General features: G+C 40.5%; 2 protein-coding genes across 2 annotated transcripts; both read right to left on the minus strand.

Annotated features, from left to right (window-relative positions):
* Positions 1 to 9,361: 9,361 nt before the first annotated feature.
* On the minus strand, positions 9,362 to 11,038 carry LOC311120317 (homeobox protein Hox-A9b-like; the record flags this gene model as incomplete). Its single annotated transcript, XM_084194939.1, has 2 exons — positions 9,362 to 9,600; positions 10,483 to 11,038. 2 exons carry the CDS (start codon positions 11,036 to 11,038, stop codon positions 9,362 to 9,364), a joined length of 795 nt encoding a protein of 264 aa, XP_084051065.1.
* A 3,282-nt stretch (positions 11,039 to 14,320) lies between these two features.
* Positions 14,321 to 17,187, minus strand: LOC311120318 (homeobox protein Hox-A10b-like). The gene is made up of 2 exons (XM_084194940.1): positions 16,299 to 17,187; positions 14,321 to 15,322 (listed from the first exon to the last, which is right to left on the minus strand). The coding sequence occupies exons 1-2, from the start codon at positions 17,077 to 17,079 to the stop codon at positions 15,045 to 15,047; spliced, it is 1,059 nt and encodes a 352-aa protein (XP_084051066.1). The 5' UTR covers positions 17,080 to 17,187; the 3' UTR covers positions 14,321 to 15,044.
* Positions 17,188 to 21,423: the final 4,236 nt, after the last annotated feature.

The following is a 21,423-nucleotide window of genomic DNA, read 5'->3' on the forward strand; positions in this document are numbered from 1 at the left end:
CTGAGGAGTGGCTTCCGTCTGGCTACTCTACCATAAAGGCCTGATTGGTGGAGTGCTGCAGAGATGGTTGTCCTTCTGGAAGGTTCTCCCATCTCCACAGAGGAACTGTGGAGCTCTGTCAGAGTGACCATTGGGTTCTTGGTCACTTCCCTGACCAAGGCCCTTCTCCCCTGATTGCTCAGTTTGGCCGGGCGGCCAGCTCTAGGAAGAGCCTTGGTGGTTCCAAATATCTTCCATTTAAGAATGATGGAAGCAACTGTGTTCTTGTGGACCTTCAATGCTGCATAAATGTTTTGGTACCCTTCCCCATATCTGTGCCTCGACACAATCCTGTCTCGGAGCTCTACGGACAACTCTTTCAAACTCATGCCTTGGTTTTGCTCTGACATGCACTGTCAACTGTGGGACCTTATATAGACAGGTGTGTGCCTTTCCAAATCATGTCCAATCAATTGAATTTACCACAGGTGGACTCCAATCAAGTTGTAGAAAGATCTCAAGGATAATCAATGGAAACAGGATGCACCTGAGCTCAATTTTGAGTGTCATAGCAAAGGGTCTGAATACTTATGTAAATACGGTATTTCAGGGTTTTTTGCAAAAAAATCTAAAAACCTGTTTTCGCTTCGTCATTATGGGGTATTGTGTGTAGATTGATGAGGAAAACATTTAATTGAATCAGTTTTAGAATAAGGCTGTAACGTAACAAAATGTGGAGAAAGTCAGGGGGTCTGAATACTTTCCTAATGCACTTTACTATAGGCCTAACTGTGTGTTCCTGTACTATAGGCCTAACTGTGTGTTCCTGTACTATAGGCCTAACTGTGTGTTCCTGTACTATAGGCCTAACTGTGTGTTCCTGTTCTATAGGCCTAACTGTGTGTTCCTGTACTATAGGCCTAACTGTGTGTTCCTGTACTATAGGCCTAACTGTGTTCCTGTTCTATAGGCCTAACTGTGTGTTCCTGTACTATAGGCCTAACTGTGTGTTCCTGTTCTATAGGCCTAACTGTGTGTTCCTGTTCTATAGGCCTAACTGTGTGTTCCTGTACTATAGGCCTAACTGTGTGTTCCTGTACTATAGGCCTAACTGTGTGTTCCTGTACTATAGGCCTAACTGTGTGTTCCTGTACTATAGGCCTAACTGTGTGTTCCTGTACTATAGGCCTAACTGTGTGTTCCTGTACTATAGGCCTAACTGTGTGTTCCTGTACTATAGGCCTAACTGTGTGTTCCTGTTCTATAGGCCTAACTGTGTGTTCCTGTACTATAGGCCTAACTGTGTGTTCCTGTACTATAGGCCTAACTGTGTGTTCCTGTTCTATAGGCCTAACTGTGTGTTCCTGTTCTATAGGCCTAACTGTGTGTTCCTGTTCTATAGGCCTAACTGTGTGTTCCTGTACTATAGGCCTAACTGTGTGTTCCTGTTTTATAGGCCTAACTGTGTGTTCCTGTTCTATAGGCCTAACTGTGTGTTCCTGTACTATAGGCCTAACTGTGTGTTCCTGTACTATAGGCCTAACTGTGTGTTCCTGTTTTATAGGCCTAACTGTGTGTTCCTGTTCTATAGGCCTAACTGTGTGTTCCTGTTCTATAGGCCTAACTGTGTGTTCCTGTACTATAGGCCTAACTGTGTGTTCCTGTACTATAGGCCTAACTGTGTGTTCCTGTACTATAGGCCTAACTGTGTGTTCCTGTACTATAGGCCTAACTGTGTGTTCCTGTTCTATAGGCCTAACTGTGTGTTCCTGTTCTATAGGCCTAACTGTGTGTTCCTGTACTATAGGCCTAACTGTGTGTTCCTGTACTATAGGCCTAACTGTGTGTTCCTGTACTATAGGCCTAACTGTGTGTTCCTGTACTATAGGCCTAACTGTGTGTTCCTGTACTATAGGCCTAACTGTGTGTTCCTGTACTATAGGCCTAACTGTGTTCCTGTTCTATAGGCCTAACTGTGTGTTCCTGTACTATAGGCCTAACTGTGTGTTCCTGTACTATAGGCCTAACTGTGTGTTCCTGTTCTATAGGCCTAACTGTGTGTTCCTGTACTATAGGCCTAACTGTGTGTTCCTGTACTATAGGCCTAACTGTGTGTTCCTGTACTATAGGCCTAACTGTGTGTTCCTGTTCTATAGGCCTAACTGTGTGTTCCTGTACTATAGGCCTAACTGTGTGTTCCTGGGCTCTCAATAATATCACAAAGCAAACAGAAGAAAATAACTGTTCCTCTAATCAGTCCAAATATATGTTTTCTGATTAGACAGGGCACTGTTGTACATGTTTTAATCAGAGTTGTAATTTACTGTGGTAAACATATGGTTTAATCATTAAAGGAATTTGGAATTGGACTTGGAATCAAATCCTTATTTACTTTGCATTGCAAAAGGGTCAACATAACTATATTTATATCCTATATTATATCCAGTCAACGTAACTATATTTATGGACCCTTCAGTTACACTATGATGTGAAGTTGAAGCTGAAGACACAAGTGACCAGGAATGCGTCCCAAATGGCACCCTATTCCTTTAGTGCATGCACTACTTTTGACCAGAGCCCTATTTCCCCTACCGGCCCTGGTCAACAGTAGCACACGATATATGGAACAGGGTGCCATTTGGGACGTAACCCAGGTGTTCATCATCACCATGACATCTCTGTGAACTTCTCTACCGAATCCTCAATAATGGCCTCTGTCATTGGAGCTGACATGGGGCTTGATGTATTGGGGCCGGGGAGGGGGCACGGCAAACAACATCCAAGGCTTTTCAAATGGCCGCTTCTGCCAGAGACACGTTGAAAGTTGTCTACCCTTGACATAGTGAACTGAATGGAATCCCATTCACGCATCACATTCAGCCTATATTTTACATGCTGGACCTTTAGCTGTCTCTCTCTCTCTCTCTCTCTCTCTCTCTCTCTCTCTCTCTCTCTCTCTCTCTCTCTCTCTCGCTCGCCCAGAGGGATTTACAGTCAATACATAAACAACCTCATAAAATTAGGGTGCTCAACAACCATTGCAACAGTAGGCTAAGACGTTAACACAACATTGAACTACAGTGGGGGAAAAAAGTATTTAGTCAGCCACCAATTGTGCAAGTTCTCCCACTTAAAAAGATGAGAGAGGCCTGTAATTTTCATCATAGGTACACGTCAACTATGACAGACAAAATGAGGGAAAAAAATCCAGAAAAATCACATTGTAGGATTTTTAATGAATTTATTTGCAAATTATGGTGGAAAATAAGTATTTGTTCAATAACAAAAGTTTCTCAATACTTTGTTATATACCCTTTGTTGGCAATGACACAGGTCAAACGTTTTCTGTAAGTCTTCACAAGGTTTTCACACACTGTTGCTGGTATTTTGGCCCATTCCTCCATGCAGATCTCCTCTAGAGCAGTGATGTTTTGGGGCTGTCGCTGGGCAACACAGACTTTCAACTCCCTCCAAAGATTTTCTAAGGGGTTGAGATCTGGAGACTGGCTAGGCCACTCCAGGACCTTGAAATGCTTCTTACGAAGCCACTCCTTCGTTGCCCGGGCAGTGTGTTTGGGATCATTGTCATGCTGAAAGACCCAGCCACGTTTCATCTTCAATGCCCTTGCTGATGGAAGGAGGTTTTCACTCAAAATCTCACGATACATGGCCCCATTCATTCTTTCCTTTACACGGATCAGTCGTCCTGGTCCCTTTGCAGAAAAACAGCCCCAAAGCATGATGTTTCCACCCCCATGCTTCACAGTAGGTATGGTGTTCTTTGGATGCAACTCAGCATTCTTTGTCCTCCAAACACGACAAGTTGAATTTTTACCAAAAAGTTATATTTTGGTTTCATCTGACCATATGACATTCTCCCAATCCTCTTCTGGATCATCCAAATGCACTCTAGCAAACTTCAGACGGGCCTGGACATGTACTGGCTTAAGCAGGGGGACACGTCTGGCACTGCAGGATTTGAGTCCCTGGCGGCGTAGTGTGTTACTGATGGTAGGCTTTGTTACTTTGGTCCCAGCTCTCTGCAGGTCATTCACTAGGTCCCCCCGTGTGGTTCTGGGATTTTTGCTCACCGTTCTTGTGATCATTTTGACCCCACGGGGTGAGATCTTGCGTGGAGCCCCAGATCGAGGGAGATTATCAGTGGTCTTGTATGTCTTCCATTTCCTAATAATTGCTCCCACAGTTGATTTCTTCAAACCAAGCTGCTTACCTATTGCAGATTCAGTCTTCCCAGCCTGGTGCAGGTCTACAATTTTGTTTCTGGTGTCCTTTGACAGCTCTTTGGTCTTGGCCATAGTGGAGTTTGGAGTGTGACTGTTTGAGGTTGTGGACAGGTGTCTTTTATACTGATAACAAGTTCAAACAGGTGCCATTAATATAGGTAACGAGTGGAGGACAGAGGAGCATCTTAAAGAAGAAGTTACAGGTCTGTGAGAGCCAGAAATCTTGCTTGTTTGTAGGTGACCAAATACTTATTTTCCACCATAATTTGCAAATAAATTCATTAAAAATCCTACAATGTGATTTTCTGGAGAAAAAAATGCTCAATTTGTCTGTCATAGTTGACGTGTACCTATGATGAAAATTACAGGCCTCTCTCATCTTTTTAAGTGGGAGAACTTGCACAATTGGTGGCTGACTAAATTCTTTTTTTCCCCACTGTACGTTGGGAAGGCTGAACAACTAAATGTTGTGTACCTTTCACTCTTCCCCCAGATTTGCTTCTTCAGGGTATAGTTTTGGATTATTTTAGCCCATAACCAAATTCCTGATCACCCCTAACACAAAGCTTTCAAAAGTTCAAAGTGGGAAACTGTGTGTAGACTAATGCACGCAGGAAGTATGAGAATATCATGTCTGTCCAAGATGTGAAAATGCACAAAGATTTGTGAGACTTGTGAGGCTATGCACAGTCACCTCCAAAATTATTGAAACCCTTGATAGATATAAGCAAAAAAGACTGTATGAAATAAATAATACAAATACTGAGCTATATTGTATGCTCCAAATCATATTTTATACTAATATAATTGCTCAGAGAAAGAGATTGTGTTTAACAAGTAATACTTTTTTTTCTCATAAATTATAGGGGTCAAAATTATTGCCACCCATGTTTTCAATACTGCGGCACCCTTCCCTTTCCAGATCCTTGATATCCTTCGTCTGCGCTAATGGACTGCTCTATTCAATTCAAACCACAGTTTTTCAATGGAGTTGTCCAGAGACTGAGATGGCCATTGCAAAATGTTGATTTTGTGGTCAATTAACACTTTCTTTTGTGGATTTTGATGTGTGCTTCGGGTTATTGTCTTGCTGGAAGATCCACTTTCAGCCGCAACCAAGTTTGCAGAGGCAACCAGGTTTTTGGCTAAAATATCCTGGTACTGGGTCAATTTCATGATGTCAAATCAAATCAAATCAAATTTTATTTGCCACATGCGCCGAATACAACAGGTGTAAACATTACAGTGAAATGCTTACTTACAAGCCCTTAACCAACAATGCATTTTGACCTTAACAAGGGTCCCAGGACCAGTGGAAGCAAAATAGCCCCATAACATAAACGATCCACCACCATTTTTTACAGTAGGTATGAGGTACTTTTCTGGATATTTTCATGTCATCCAACAAATAAACACCTGGAATTTGCTAAACGGCATTGGCACTTGGGTTGGAACCAGTGCCATGGTCAGATTACATAATAATAATAATAAGACATTTAGCAGACGCTTTTATCCAAAGCGACTTACAGTCATGTGTGCATACCTTTTTACGTATGGGTGGTCCCGGGGATCGAACCCACTACCCTGGCGTTACAAGCGCCATGCTCTACCAATTGAGCTACAGAGGATCACCGACATGAACATAGAGCTCTCTGACCACGCACACCATGGTGGTGGGTTTGGTGTTGGAAAACAGAAGCATATGCAGAAAAGTACCTCATACCTACGGTAAAAGATGGTGGTGGATCTTTGATGTTATGGGGCTATTTTGCTTCTTCTGGTCCTGGGGCCCTTGTCAAGGTCAACAATATCATGAATTTTACAGTACCAGGATATTTTAGACAAAAACCTGGTTGTCACTGCCAGGAGGCTGAAACTTGGCCGCAAGTGGATCTTCCAGCAAGACAATAAGCCCAAGCAAAAAAAGTAGTATTTGTATTATTTATTTTATACAGTATTTTTTGCTAATCTTTATCAAGGGTGCCAATAAGGGTGACAATAATTTCGAAGGTGACAAATATAGTTATAAGCATTATTCTGATGAGATGAGATGAGAGGGGTCCAGACAAATCACCTCAGCTGTGACATTGCAACAACAAGTCCAAAAGAGCTAGAAAGACAGAAGGGTTGAGGGGGCGGCTGGTAGCTTAGTGGGTAAGAGTGTTGTGCCAGTAACCGAAAGGTCGCTGGTTCTAATCCCCGAGCTGACTAGGTGAAAAATCTGTTGATGTGCCCTTAAGCAAGGCACTTAATCCTAATTGCTCCTGTAAATGACAAAAAGGGAGAAGAGAGCCCACTGCAGCAGAACAACTAGGGAACAGGCCATTTGGAGACAGTGCCTAGTATCCAAACAGATAAACTCTTGCCCCTCAGCCCCTCCCCTCTGTCCTTGATGGCCTCTGTCCTCACAGAAAAACACAGAGATTGGTGCTAGAAACAGGCAGAGGACCTACATTATCAAGCAGGCCAAGCAGAGGACCTGCATGATGAAATTCTGCATTATTGCTCTCTCTCACATGCAGATAAGGTGTTTAGTTTGTAATGTAGTGGATTAACATGGGAAAAATTGATAAATTATAGCTTAACTAGACTTTGTTTTATTGGTTTGGTTTAATTTTGCTGATAGAATTTGTTATTTATTGGCGATATTCTATTTATTAACACACTAAAGGTATACAATGAATGTCCATCCATAGCATGTAATGGGGTAAAGATAATGCTACCGAACAGCCATTTTGTCGATGCAGTTTATCTATGATAAGTAACATGTTTATTATTATTATTATTATTATTATTAACATGTAATCAACTCTCAAACCTCTCTCTGTTGCTCTCTTTGTGTCACCTTGGTCTCCTGTTTCAAAGTGAAAATGGACAAAAACATACTTTCGACTGCATATAAGTAGCCCACGTCTGTCCACATCTTGGACAGGCGTGTTATTCTCATATGTCCTGCTTGCATTGGACTACACACTAGAACACATGGTCGTTCGTCCCGGTTCAAGAAGCAAGGCTGCAGCCAAAATGTGCTTTTGGGACTCTTCGATCTCAAACGTGACGTTGCTTCCACCTGCTGGTTATGCGACAACAGCAACACTAAATGCGCCCAAAATGCCCGCATAGGTTAGTAGTAAGATTATGCCTAGACATATTTGTGACTGAATTACCATCATGTTGTGTTTCAACACATTAAATATATAGTTAACAATTTTTATAAGTTCAAATAGTTTAAATTGCTTACGATACCTATTGAAATTGGACCACAAAGGCGAGGATTTAAGATTAGTCATTGGTTGGAAACGGCAATAAAGCTTATGAGTCTCAGCCAGCCTTTTGTGCCCGAAAACAACAAATGGATGTATCGGCGCTGAAACAGTATAATTGTTGGTGCACAGTCATAAAGTAATTAAAATAGAAAAACCAGACAGCATGGCTGAGCCCGCGTTTTATGGAGGAGCTTTCTGGATTACGACCTTTGAAGACAGGCCCCATCTGCGTCACAGCGCGGCCAAACAACACCATAGCAGGCCCTGTGAGTGTGGCAGTGTGAATTGTGTGTGTGTGTGTGTGTGTGTGTGACTGGAAACATAGGTGTTTTCGTCTTTTAATATATGTTTTTTGAACAACGTGGTTAACCATGTTTTTTTGTAATTACAACCATTGAAATGTTTAACCCTTTAAAAACAGCCCGTATGAAAAGCGTATTATAGTGATATTCCGACGCGCAGACGTGCATGGTGTTGCTTCGTTTCCGCTCTCAATCGCTTTGCACCCCATAAACAGTTAAGGCTGTGATTGTGGTTTATTGCTGCATGGCAACCAATATCGTCTGCCAGTGCACAGTTGGCCTATAGCAAATAGCATGGAGCTGGCTTGTCCAGTGTCCAGCAATGCGTTGTATATGTACTGTATGTTGGGATTCAGAACTCATGGCCGTGCTATTAACAAGGCCTAAAGGAAAGGGAGAGAAGGGGCTGTTGAAATAGTGTGTGGCGGTACTAAGACAACATGGACAACACGGGAAATGCCAGCTTTAAATCCACTAATCCTATATAGGCCTGTAGGCTTGACATATATCCACTTCTTTAGTACCTGTTTGGATATAATTATGCCCTTAGGCCTAGCCTACATATACTCTCAAATTTTGACTAAATAAATAACATTTTCTGTAAATATTGATATGGGATATGTTTAATGTTTTAATAAATAGGCCAATGCATCTTGTGATAGTTTATCATACGCAACATTTGTATCAGGCGTAGGCCTATACATGAAAAATATGGTTGCCTTTTTAAATGAAAATTAGAACTGAATAAGATTAAGGGCTGTAGCAACTATAGTTGTTAGATATGTTTTGGATAGAAGCAAATAAATACAAATATCTTGTCAAATGTTGGACATTTAGCAACAATTAGAATCTTAGTAATAATTCATTATCTGATTTCCAAACAAAAAATATGGATTGCGACGCACAAAATAATTTTAAAAATTTTATTTGATATTTCATACAAACGACTCTTCATTTTAGAATCGAAATACTCTTACATTGAGGTATTTTGCGTGTGCACAGTGTTGCTCTAATTCCATAGACAAAACTGTTAAGGATTTTTATCCCAGCAATTTAAAAAATCTCACACTGGGAAAAACATGTTGCTTTTGGCAAAAACAACTATAAATTAATAGTCTAATAGGTAGTTGAAACACATTCAGGTAGTCAACGCATAAACATTATTTGGCCTATAACATAGACTAAACTCTTGATGAAAAAAAAACAACACAAAATCAATTCATGAAACATTTCATGCAACGAACATTAGACAATTTCTAACATATAATCTGTGTGCACTAATGGAATTATTTACCAATGACATCCAAAGTTATTGAGATAACGTCAAAGTACCAATCAAACAAATAACCATTACCAAACAGAGAACACTCTAGGAAGAAAACGAGCCAACAGATTTGACAACGACAACAACACAACAGTCCTACAGAACACAACATAGACTATAGATCAAGCAACATGTGGATAGATTAGGAACTATTTTCCAGAAATATCTTTGTTTCCTGAAAGTCCACCAATTCTAACTATTCACAGTTGACTCTACGGGTCTACAAGGCCCGCTCTACTCGCCTTTTTAACATGTCTTTCGACAGTCCTTATTACCTTTCTTCATCTTCATCCGGCGGTTCTGAAACCAGATTTTAATTTGTCTCTCAGTCAGATTAAGAACTCTTGCTACTTCGTATCTACGGTCACGGGGGAGATACATGTTAAACAGAAACTCCTTCTCCAGTTCGAGAATCTGATACTTAGAGTATGGGCAGCGCTTTTTTCTGGTGGATTTTGCATGAAGCCAGTTGGAGGATGGGTCATCTGAAAGAGGGTTCGATAAAAATAAAAAAGCGAGACAGAGCTCATGAGAAATAATGTTTTCCACAAGAGTCAGAATGGTATTACAAACTGTGGATGACGAACAACCGCAGACAAGGTCTTGCTGAAATAGCCAACATGCAGTAGTTGATACAATCAGCCGTTTATGTGCTCGTTTCGGCCTTACTTACCCTACTAAACCCCCAATGGAGGATATCCATGGATATCCATGGACTGTCGTTGTTCTGCTAGACTAGAGATAGCCTAAACCTATGATCTCGTTACATGAATGCCTATTTTTAAGATCTGCAGAAATATTAGCTGACCAAGCCTCTTCTTGTATTCATATTCATGACCATAAGAGCATGAATGATGTCTACTACTGTAGCATAGGTCATACTTTTAAGGCCTAGTCTACTGCCCACAACAGTGGGAAATGAACTGGTATAGTGTTGTCTATCATAATCCAAATAGCAAAATCGTGGTTTCTCTCAGTAAAAACGAGGAGGGGAGGGGAGGACATTTTCCCACTGTGGGGCAGCTGCTTTGGTCCAATATAATCCAAATAGCAAAATCATATTATCTTTCACAGTAGGCTACAAACTGGGTCGAGGAGGGGAGGGTATTTTGCTGCTGTCGGTCAGTGGTACTGCTTTGGCGCAATATGGATCCATTCGTTATCAAATAATGGATACAATAATTCGACGTGAACTCAACCTTTACAGCAGGCCTATTTTATATATGAATAATTGATTAACAACAGCCTCTCATCTTATATTTCTAGATTCCTGCTTAATTCAACATTCACTAATATCAAAGATCGAGACACATATGAGATCATGATCACCATGACGCACGAAGCCAAATGAAAGATGCCATGCTTACTTGTGTCGATCTCCCTCTCCCTCCTTTCCTCTACGGTTGATGTGCTGCTCTCTTCGTTGGGTTTGGAGAAAATGACATCACACCCGATCGTATCCTTCTCTGCGAGGAACCGTCCATTGTCAATGTCGGACACAAGAGGTGTGTGCGTTTCCAGCGTTGTGCAGTCCCCATTCCCTATTAGCGGCTCGGGTTTGATATCATAGTGCATATTTGACGATAATCCCGTTAAACATATCGACGTAGAAACCGGTTCCAACGTCCAGGAACGCATATACATCCCATCGGTATCTCCTGTTGGACAATGGTGTAAATATGGCTGATGTGTTATAGATGCGCAGCTCGGAGGCTGATGAGCAGAAATGGGATTCCAAGACGCGCTGAAAATAGAAGATTTCGTCTGCAAAGGGCAAGATTCCTGACCGCCATATTCAGTTAGAATCGGCTGGCTCGCATGTTCCAGCCCTGGTCTGCTTGAGTATGTGGGTGCCATAATATCGCCTTGGTCTGGGGGAAGGTGCGAGTCTGCATAGTAACTCAGCGTGCCTAATGTCGACATGACAACAAATACACACAGCAAAACGCTACTAAACTTCCACTGTCATATATTTAGAAAAACTGGATCATGATACTACTTCTTCGCTGCACCAAGAACCACCACATTCGTTCAATAAATTGAACCTTGGCCGGGATTGGATTGGGTGGCGCAGACACGTGACCGTGGGACAGAACAATAAATAATAAATCAGTCTACTCAACTAGCTAAATGGTCACCATTTTCCTCCGTCATATTTGTAATAGCAAAGCCATATGCCGATATAATTTTATACAAGTATTAAGGTTTATGATTTTTGTTGTGAAAAGAGACTTTAACGTTGATATGTTTTATGTAGGTCTACAAAGTAGGGGAGTATAGCATATTTTCTAGCATCCTTAAAAAAGAAAGGAATGCAGCAATGTGCTAAGGAGCTATATCTACATTGTGGCATGTAGTAGTTTCTATGCGCAGGATAAGACCTATTCATTTGCTGCTAAGAACTCTCACCACCTATCTAAAATTTGGAATTGGATAGATTGAATTTATTCAACAAAGAATCCCGTATCTATCAACATAATTCAGTCCATTATTGCCTATAGGCCTCCCTATAAGGGCAAAAACTCCGAGGTTATTCCAAAGACTTTATAGCATTAGATTGGTGATATCGTTATATAGGCTACTTATTAAATATGACTCTAAAGATTTGGCCAATACATACCCACATTTAAAAATAGTAGGCCTGTGCGTTAACAGGCCTACGTAGTATCTGTAGGGTAAATGTGAGTGTGAGTTTTGACATTTGCCATATTAATCATATTTGCCATTTGATGTATTCATAATACAGCCATAGGAAATCGTTTTCATTGTTATTAGGCTATTGCACGTGTTATTCAAACCAGATATTTCGATTATTATCATCCGGAGTAATGCTCTTCAAAAGGCTCGAGATTATTCGATTATACGTGCAGTAAAATAAGGATAACCAAAACAGCAACTATTTTAGTGATACTGTCTCCATTGCTCTGGGATATGAACATTTAAATTCCGTGTAAAATGTTATAAACGTAGGCCCGTGTGGCCCCTTAGGCTAAACACACCAAGGGCCGGTTTCCCGGACACAGATTGAACCATAGTCCTGGACTAAAAATAATGTTCAATAGAGAATCTCCAATGGAGAATTTCCATTGAAAGTGCTTTTTAGTCATTTTTATTTAATTTGACTTTTATAGTGTGTATTATTACATTCCAACGAATGAATTTGATCTTACTTACCAAATGATTGTCCCAAATCGATACGACAAAGTTGACCTAATCTAATGTATACCTCACATAGGCTATTATTTGATAGTAAGACTAGGACTATTATTTTTATTTAAGACTGCAAAACACAGGCCTATACAACAATTTACACAATATGTGTACACAAGGAACAAGCTATGTGTATTCTACCATCGAATTAGTGTCCAGAAATAAAGATACAATACGTCCACATAGTAGCATCAACAAATCCAAGTTTCAATAGATTGTGGGGAAAGATCCCGTTGCGTTAGTGTGTAAAACCATAGCAGCCCCTTACTATTTATGGACCAATGAGTGAACACTAGGAGTGTCTGCCCGGCGCTTTTAGCCATCAAACTGGGGAGAGAGAAAAAACGATAGGTACTATAACAGTATTTTTTTATTACGGGGGCTATTTAGTTGTTTTTCTTTAGGTTACAACCTGGCTGTCTGGACTAAATATCGCCAATAAAATCCATCCTTTGTGTAAATTGTGTGGCTCAGCAGACGCATCCGGCACTTCGAATGTGTGCCACTGGGAACGCGGCAGCAGCGCACGAGGCATTGGCCAGACTGCAATGATCATAACCGAGGCCTTGCAGTCCTTCCTCTACCTCAAGCCAACTCGCGCTCTCTCTGTCTGAGACATACAGGCTAAAGGCCGCCTCTATTGCTCCTCTTTTGTTGTTGTTTTGAATAGATATAGCGAATATGTGAGGAACAAAATGTCCCTTGCAGCCATGATTGTTTTTGTTCGTTTTTTCTTTTTGTTATATGCATCAGACCCGGCGCCAGGATAAAGTGACTTAAGGGGGTAAGGGGGCAGTTGAAATCGGGGAAGGGGCTACATTTTGGGGGTTCTTGCATTGGAATTATATCGAATTCTGATTATATCACGTTATACCACAATAAACATAAAGTTCAAATGCAGAGATGCTTTTGAAGTGACAGGTAGGCGCGAAATCTGCAGCATGGCTCCGCTGCGCTGTTTGCATACTTATAATAGCCTAATGTCGACATGAGAGACAATACATTTCTGCAGAGACATTACATAAATAAATGCATCCGAATTGTTATAGAATATTCTACACACGTCTAGGCTACTCAGTAAATGTAGCCTACTTCCTTCAGGGCACAGCTCTGGTGCCAGAGACAATTTGGAGTGTTTCTGTGAAGCGCCGAGTTTTACTGAGGCAATTAAGACAGTTTCGTGTTGTGGGGGAAAATACAGCCCAACAACACGAAACTACCTAAACCCCTCAACAGCCCTCTCTCCTCCTAGAGAAATAGATATAGGCTACAAACATTTTCTGGACGCATTCATTCGGTTTGCACAACTGGAACATATACAGTCAGAATCATAGGGATCTTATAATTTACTGTGATTCTATATGTAATTGTAATTAGTTGGTCAAAATTCTAGCATTTCTCAATGTTTACACTTCTTTTACGCATAGCACACCATTTGCACACCTGAAAAGATACAGCCAAAATAGTGTGTCTTATTGCGTGCACATTTCACAACGCTCCAAAGGTCGACAGACTTTGTGTCCTTTCATAGGAAGCATATGATGATGAACCAAACTACCGCCAGTGATGTCCTTGAGAAAATAATGTTGTTTTCCGGGTCATTTTGGCACCATCTATCCAGTACACCCTGCAGTAAACAATAGCTATCCCGACGGAATCTCTTTGACCATAAAACTTCATAATGGCCATTTCATTTGTATCTATTTGGCCAGGATAGTCCACTCAGTAACAAATGCCACTGTTTTCCAGGGAGTCCTAGACAGCAAGCAATGATTCATATTGAAATGAAGGGCATTAGTATCACAGAAAAGAGGGAACTGATGTTCTTTTTTTTCTTTCTTTTTTACTGTAAAACCAACCCGCATCTGAAAAATGGAAGCTCGTGGAATAAAGAGGGCAGTCCCGCCCCCCGGCTATTCCTATCGTGGGTATGAAAGATTACATTCTATACAGGAAACATGATCTGTGGACTAAAGCATGCTAATGCAAGGTAAAAACGTGCCATGTTTTTATTGACTTACTTAGTGAGGCCGACACACCACATATCAATGAATTTCACAGTATAGTCTCTCTATAGACAAAGCAATGAGAATATGGGCAATATTATTAAAACGGTCGGCGAGAACAATAAAATCATGAAGACAAATATGAGAAGGCAAACTGTAAACAATATTTACAAGTCTCAGATACATTTCGTGTGTATAAATAAAACCTTTAACAAAATAGTTATTGTGTGATGCTTTTAGTATATATGGCTATCATACCAGCATAATGTAAAGATATTAAATATCAAACCCGTCAAGGCTCTTTAGCCATGACGTAACGTAGGCCTATATTGCTACAGGTTACAACATTTCCCCAAGAGCTATTCCAGCATGCACAGATGTCAATGCGTCACTCAAGGTGGCTACATCCATGTATTATGTTATGTACAACGAATGCCGATATTGTGCAGCTCTGAAACACTTAAGTCGTTCCATATCTATATTAACTGTTGCTCTATACATAAACGGAGCAACCATATCTTATGACAGTATAAATACATAACCACGACAAACAAAACAGAGACGTATACAGGTACAACGTCAAAAAAACGACATATCAATAAGTTAGCTATAGTAGGCCTATCCTACACGGTCATATTCACACAACAAGGGTTTCTCGAAGGAAGGCGCCCTTGTCATTGATGAAGGAGGGCGCCAAATACCGCACGAATGTCTCACGAAAAACTGAAGTTGTTCGATAGCTCCCGATAGCTCCTGTTTTCACGACTCATTTTTTTCAGTTTCATTCTTCGGTTTTGGAACCAGATTTTGACTTGCCTGTCTGTCAGGTGGACGCTGCGGCTGATCTCCAGGCGACGCTCACGAGTCAAGTACATATTGAAGAGAAATTCTTTCTCGAGCTCAAGAGTCTGGTGCTTGGTGTAGGGACAACGCTTTTTCCGGCCACTCTTCGCTGTCAGCCAGTTAGCCTTTGTTTCAGATTTTCCATCTCCTGTAGAAAGGGAATGAACGAGAAATTACTACTGCTACTGCACTGATGTAACTTTAAAATGCCAGTGTATATTCTTCCAACTGGTTTTGTATTTAAATATTGTATGAAATAAACACGTTATTTATCAAAAACGGTGCATTTGTTATGAAAAACATTATGCGTAATTCGTGCGTAATGCACTTTCCAAGTTACTTTGGCCTAATGTAACCTCATTGAATTCGTGAGTAAATACTGCACGACCATGCTAACGGAGGTAGACAACCTTTTAAAATAATTATTGCCCAAATGTAATTATTGTACACAGAAATAATGTATTCCCCAATTCCATAACATGTTTGCATCTATAGACAAACACCTATCCTTTCAAAAAAACATTTGTTGTCTCAAATTATCTTTGAATAGCCATCCTGGACCCATGAGTTTATTTGACAGTAATACGAAGTTAATGTACACACACACACACACACAATGCACGTTGTATGCACATATTTTGCATCTATCCAAAAACCTAAGCCATTACATCCACGTTGTGCTCAATATCCACTTAATTATATGTCAATGTAATAATACGCCTTTATTAAGACAAAAGTAACTCATAGTCTGCTGAAATGATGGCTGCATTTGATGGATTATGGGGACGCCTGAGGACATCAACGCATTGTATTGGACACATGTACTGGACTGGACTTGCTGCTCCTCGTCAGAAACTCATTTAAAAAACTGGAGGAAATCCCAGCTCATGGCCACTCTGTCAAACCCAACAAAGATATGCTTTTACCACTGCGCATATAACCCACATATGGGAAGTTTTAATGTCCACAATATAATCGATATAGCAGTAGGATATGCCTCTAAAAACCAAGGTTAACGCCAAGGCACATCTACACTGACTCGGGGGCATTGACACTCCCTCCGTGTACACCCATCAAGAGCCCATTGTCATAAAGTCATATTTGGGATTTAGAGTAGTACTCACCTTTAACGGGTTTGTCTGGACTTTCTGCACAGCTCTCGGTGGGTTCGGGGGAGGACACACCATCCGCAGACGATGTCCGGGTGTCCTCATCTCTTGACGGGGCTGGAGCACATGGTGGTGGGTCAGGCGGTGCTTCACTCTCCCTCCTGCCTGTATCCACCACCCGGGTAGCCGATGGTGGTGAGGTGTCGAAACGGGCCGGACGTTGGAGAGCGAAGTGAGTCGGCTGTGGGTTCGGCTGAACGTCTTGATAAAGCTTTGAAGCGGTATATGTCTGAGACAGGCGGAAGTAACCGGGAACAGGCACGGTGCTGTTTGTAACCTGGCATGAAATGTCGTCCGTCGTTGTTGACCTTTTTGGACACTTCTCTGATTCATACAGGCAGTACGCATTCTCCTCTTTGATGCTCGGAGAGAATGAACAATGAGCAATTTGCTGCTGATTGCTCGGCTGATCTACTCGACAAGATCTCGAGGTCTCTAGCCATGTTTCCATCCCTTGAATATGGGAATATGGGCCAGAAGAGGGTACCATAGTTTGAGAATTGCTCTCGTTGCGTTTACTGAGCCCCGAGAAAAAAGTGCCATTGGGTAGTCCATAGGAGTACTCCGAGCCTGGTGGCAAATACAGGCTGTTACTTTGGTAATAGGAGGCACCGCTCTCGGTTCTTCCGTGGATTAAGGAGTCCACTAAAAACGAGTTTCCACTTTGGTTGTCAGAGCATGACATCGTTGGGGTATAATTTGACGGAGGATGAGGATAGCCCTTTCTGGCTGACATTTCTTGTGCAAAACATGCTGGATATTATTACTGATACTCACACTTCTCTGCGCTTTAGCTGACAGCCAATTAAAACACAAGAAGAGAGACTCCTCCCATTCAAGGCACGTAATGCCAGTATGCCATATTCATTTTGTTTAAAGGTTTAATAGAATAAATGAAAAGGTGAAGGTAAGTGGTGTATTAAAGGCTTTCAGTTCAACCTAAACTGGTGGATAGATAGTATAGGTGATATGAAATGGGCTGCATTACCTTTTACGATAATCTGTGTTGTAAACATTGACCTCATGCACCCACTCTCACTCACACACACACACACACACACACACACACACACACACACACACACACACACACACACACACACACACACACACACACACACACACACACACACACACACACACACACACACACACACACACGAGGCAGAGAGAAGTGAAGATATGATCATACACAAATAACTATTTACATGTGAAGGGACAGTGCAAATAACTGCAGATGTCTTCAGACCTTGAAAACATTTTAGTGGAAAGCTAGTTACAATTTTCTCTCCAAGAAGCGTCAAAACATTGCTCTATTCAAGTTCACAGAACATTGTGACAAAATGTTTAATAGACTATTAGTTAATGTCCCCTATTTACAAGTGTGAATGTGAGCTATTTAGCTACCAATTAGAGATAATTTTACATGCGCAAACAATAATCAACAGCCTTGAAAATCTACAGGCTACTAGGCCTACATGAAGCAAGAGTAAAGAATCCAGTGTAGGCTGTTACAACAAAATTAGTTTTCCACTTTGCTGCTGGTTAAGTCAGTAACAAAATAGGCTGTGGCAAAGATTGTTTACCTATCTTGTTAACATAATGGGAAATACAGTCGAAAATAAAAACGTTACAAACACGTTATTTATCAAATACGTGCATTTGTTATGAAAAACCTTGTGCGTAATTTGTGCGTAATGCATTTTACAAGTGTAAACTCGTCACGTTTAGATGATTTTATACACCAGCAGAGCCAATTTCTGTGGGATCCCTCTTATTTCCTTAAGAATCCAATTGAAAACAATATCCTCAGACTCATATCCCCAAATTGTATAGAAATAGATTAGGCCTACGTAAATCATAACAATAGGACTAGATGTATTATGTGGTTCTAACCACTGCCTTTCTAAATACATTCCTCCCTTATTCCCCCATGCAGTTGGGAAAAATATAATCCTTGATATGTTTGTTACTATAATTACCACGGTTATATTACGTTATTGTTCTGACACCAAAAACACTATATGGTGCGACTTATTTGAGTTTTTATCCGATTTAGAAATTATTATTTTTAATGAATGGCCCAAGCCATTCATTTGATTGCGTACTAGTCTCATGGCGTGCGTAGAATCATTTCAACAGCCTATTTATTTGCCTCTAGCCTGTGGTACATTAAGTTATTATTAAGTTATTATCATACTTAAAATCATTGTATGCATGTCTCCTTATAGCTGCTAATAAAATCATGTTAACAATGTTTCCTCTGTTCCAAGTTATTCTTGCAACGGGACAAAAAATATGCCTGCGCCCCTCGTGCGTAATGTGCCACTTTACTACATCCGCTAACAGCTATTTTATTTTTCACTGGAGACTAAAAAGCCCTCTGGTAGGCTATTCCCCTTCCCTTCCTCACCTCCCCAACACACACACAAACCAAACACATTTTATAATCTAACGTTTGTATTTGGTAAACTATGGTAATAATGACTCAAATAAGAACCATTCCAATAGGTTGTGTTATTTTTCCAGAAAAACGCCATAGACATCTCTAGACAGTATGAGGCCTATGTTTAAAGCTATTTGCCGTTTAGCATATTGGTTATATTGAGATGTATACTGTATAAAATAACCACAAGCTATTATGTGCTGTGAAACGGTAGGTAGGCCTATTCAGTCGTCCTCTTCCACACGGAATACATTGGTCCTTTCCAGCAATGAGTGGGTCAGCCCGGTCTCCAACTGTACTAATATTATAGGTCCAATAATGTGTATTTGAGCTATATTCTATTTACATTTACGTTATTTAGCAGACGCTCTTATCCAGAGCGACTTACAAATTGGTGCATTCACCTTATAGCCAGTGGGATAACCACTTTACAATGTTTTTTTTTTTTTTTTTTTGGGGGGGGGGTTACTTTATCCTATCCCAGCTTTAGAAATTATGTTGTAGCAGGATGGAAATACTCATTACAAAAACGCCTCACTTTATCCCATTTTACCAAGAAAAAATTGACCACACAAGTATTTTTCTCCCATTTCGAGCAGTTTGAAATATATTTAGATGAAAATAAGATCATATTCAACAATAATACACACATAGGGATAATTACCTGAACAATGAAACCATGTAATGTAATGAGTCTGTGGATCTTTGGATGTTTGATGCATGGGAAGAAGAGTCTCGGCCAGAGTTAGTTTCCGTCCACATCCACGGCATTGATCCATGACATTGATCGGAGTAGCGCCCCCCAGTGGAACAAACAACCACGTTCGAACTGCAGATTCCAACCTGAATATATTCCTGCCCGTGCACGCTGAGCTGCTGAGACAAATGAAGCCGCAAAAGTCCGCGAACACAAGCTTTCACTGCTCCCAGGCGGCAGCCGTTGTTTTTAAAGCCCTTAGTCACAGTTAATAACCTTGGTCTCAGACGGTTTATTGCACTACACTCCAATTGTACAAATGCTCCAGACGAAGACGCGTTTTATGGCCAAGTTGCTGCAGCAACAGGGAGGATGTGTCAGTAAAGGCGGCATTTCGGCTAGCCTGACAGGCCAGGATGAACCATCACGCGTACTGGCTGCAGCAGGCCGTCTACACCAGCTTATTGCTTGTTTTCACTAGCCCACTATTCATGAACGCCCATAGGCTTTGAACTATAAGACATTAACCGAAATATTGCCAAACATCAGCCAGTTTTACACATACGCCTAATACATAATCAGTAGGCCTAATATTAGAATTTGCCAATATAATAAAACAACAACTGATCAAGTTTTTTTTTAAATGTAGGCCTACCTTAAGTGTTTTACTTTATTTATTTAAGGTAGGCTATACATTCTCTTTTATAGGCCTAGTCTTATTTTTGAAACTATAACCTTAAACGCGGGCCATTTAAACTCCAGACGTTGATTCTATATAAAAGTCCTCCCGTGATAGATGGTTTAGCATGGTACATCAAGTTGAATAAAATAACGTGCTAGACAACCTTTTGGGTGGAAGTTCCGTAATGGATATTTAACGTTAATTACAGAGGATCCCATTTCGGCACATGGGGGCAATGTAAAGTCAAATACATCATACATCTGATATGACCCACGCAGCCAGGTTTTATGTCGAGAATCATACAAGGAGATATTTTCTCGAGACATATAGACCCTATAGAAAATAAACTAAGAAAACAAATGGAAAGGTCTCGACCTGTGACTCGTATGTCTCCAATAGGGTGTGTGAAATAGGCTAAGCCTATATAGGGCCTAATCATTCCAAACAACATCGTAGGCTGTTTACACAGAGGAACATTTGAATAGGCTAAAAAATGAAGACAAATAACTAAAATGTCCCACAAATAGGCTATTTCGGCTCAATATATTGGAGCAGCTTATCTCTTGCCACAAACGCAGGCAAATGGCTGACATGTTCCGACATTGAGAACTTAAACAAAACGAACACTTTCAAGTATCAGGGTTGATTGAACTATTTTACAATATAACCTTTGTATGTCGAATATTTCACGAGAACAAAAACAATGGCAATCAATGCATAAATAACAGGCCTATATTAAACTATAGGCTAGTTCTTCTGTGCGTGTGTAATGGCGACAACAAACAACCAACAAAGTTTGGGATAAATCATTCCTTCTCGTCATGGAAAAGGTATTTCCCCTTTGTAATAAATGTAAAGATACAGGTTGTTAAATATTGTACACAGTTAAATGTCGAATTTGACATGAAATAGGCGCGCGTAAATCAAACGTTCGTGTAATTCATGCATTACGCATTGATGACAATGCGATGCTCGAAAATATGACTTTTACGCAAGTTAGGATTCGACCAAATATATTTTCTGTTTTGGTGGCACCACACTTCGTAACAACAAATAGCAAGATCAAATGATCAATACTGTGAACAAGAAAACACCTAAAATGAAAATAGGCCAATAGGTCTAATAATAATAATAATAATAATCATAATAATCATAATAAAACAGTAGATATTACTTCCAAAAAATGAAGTGTGGTGGACAAAGAAATCTACAAATGTCCGTCCATCACAGGAGGGGTGTAATCAGAAATTTGCAG

This window comes from Coregonus lavaretus (genome assembly GCF_964263955.1).
Source record: "Coregonus lavaretus genome assembly, contig: HAP1_SCAFFOLD_166, whole genome shotgun sequence".
Classification (NCBI taxonomy): domain Eukaryota; kingdom Metazoa; phylum Chordata; class Actinopteri; order Salmoniformes; family Salmonidae; genus Coregonus; species Coregonus lavaretus.

Excerpts from the sequence above, each read along its gene's own strand:
- LOC311120318 (XM_084194940.1), bottom strand. The coding sequence starts at position 17,079 with ATGTCAGCCAGAAAGGGCTATCCTCATCCTCCGTCAAATTATACCCCA. Across the intron at positions 15,323-16,298 it reads TCCAGACAAACCCGTTAAAG|GAGATGGAAAATCTGAAACA; the intron begins GTGAGTACTACT and ends CCCTTTCTACAG.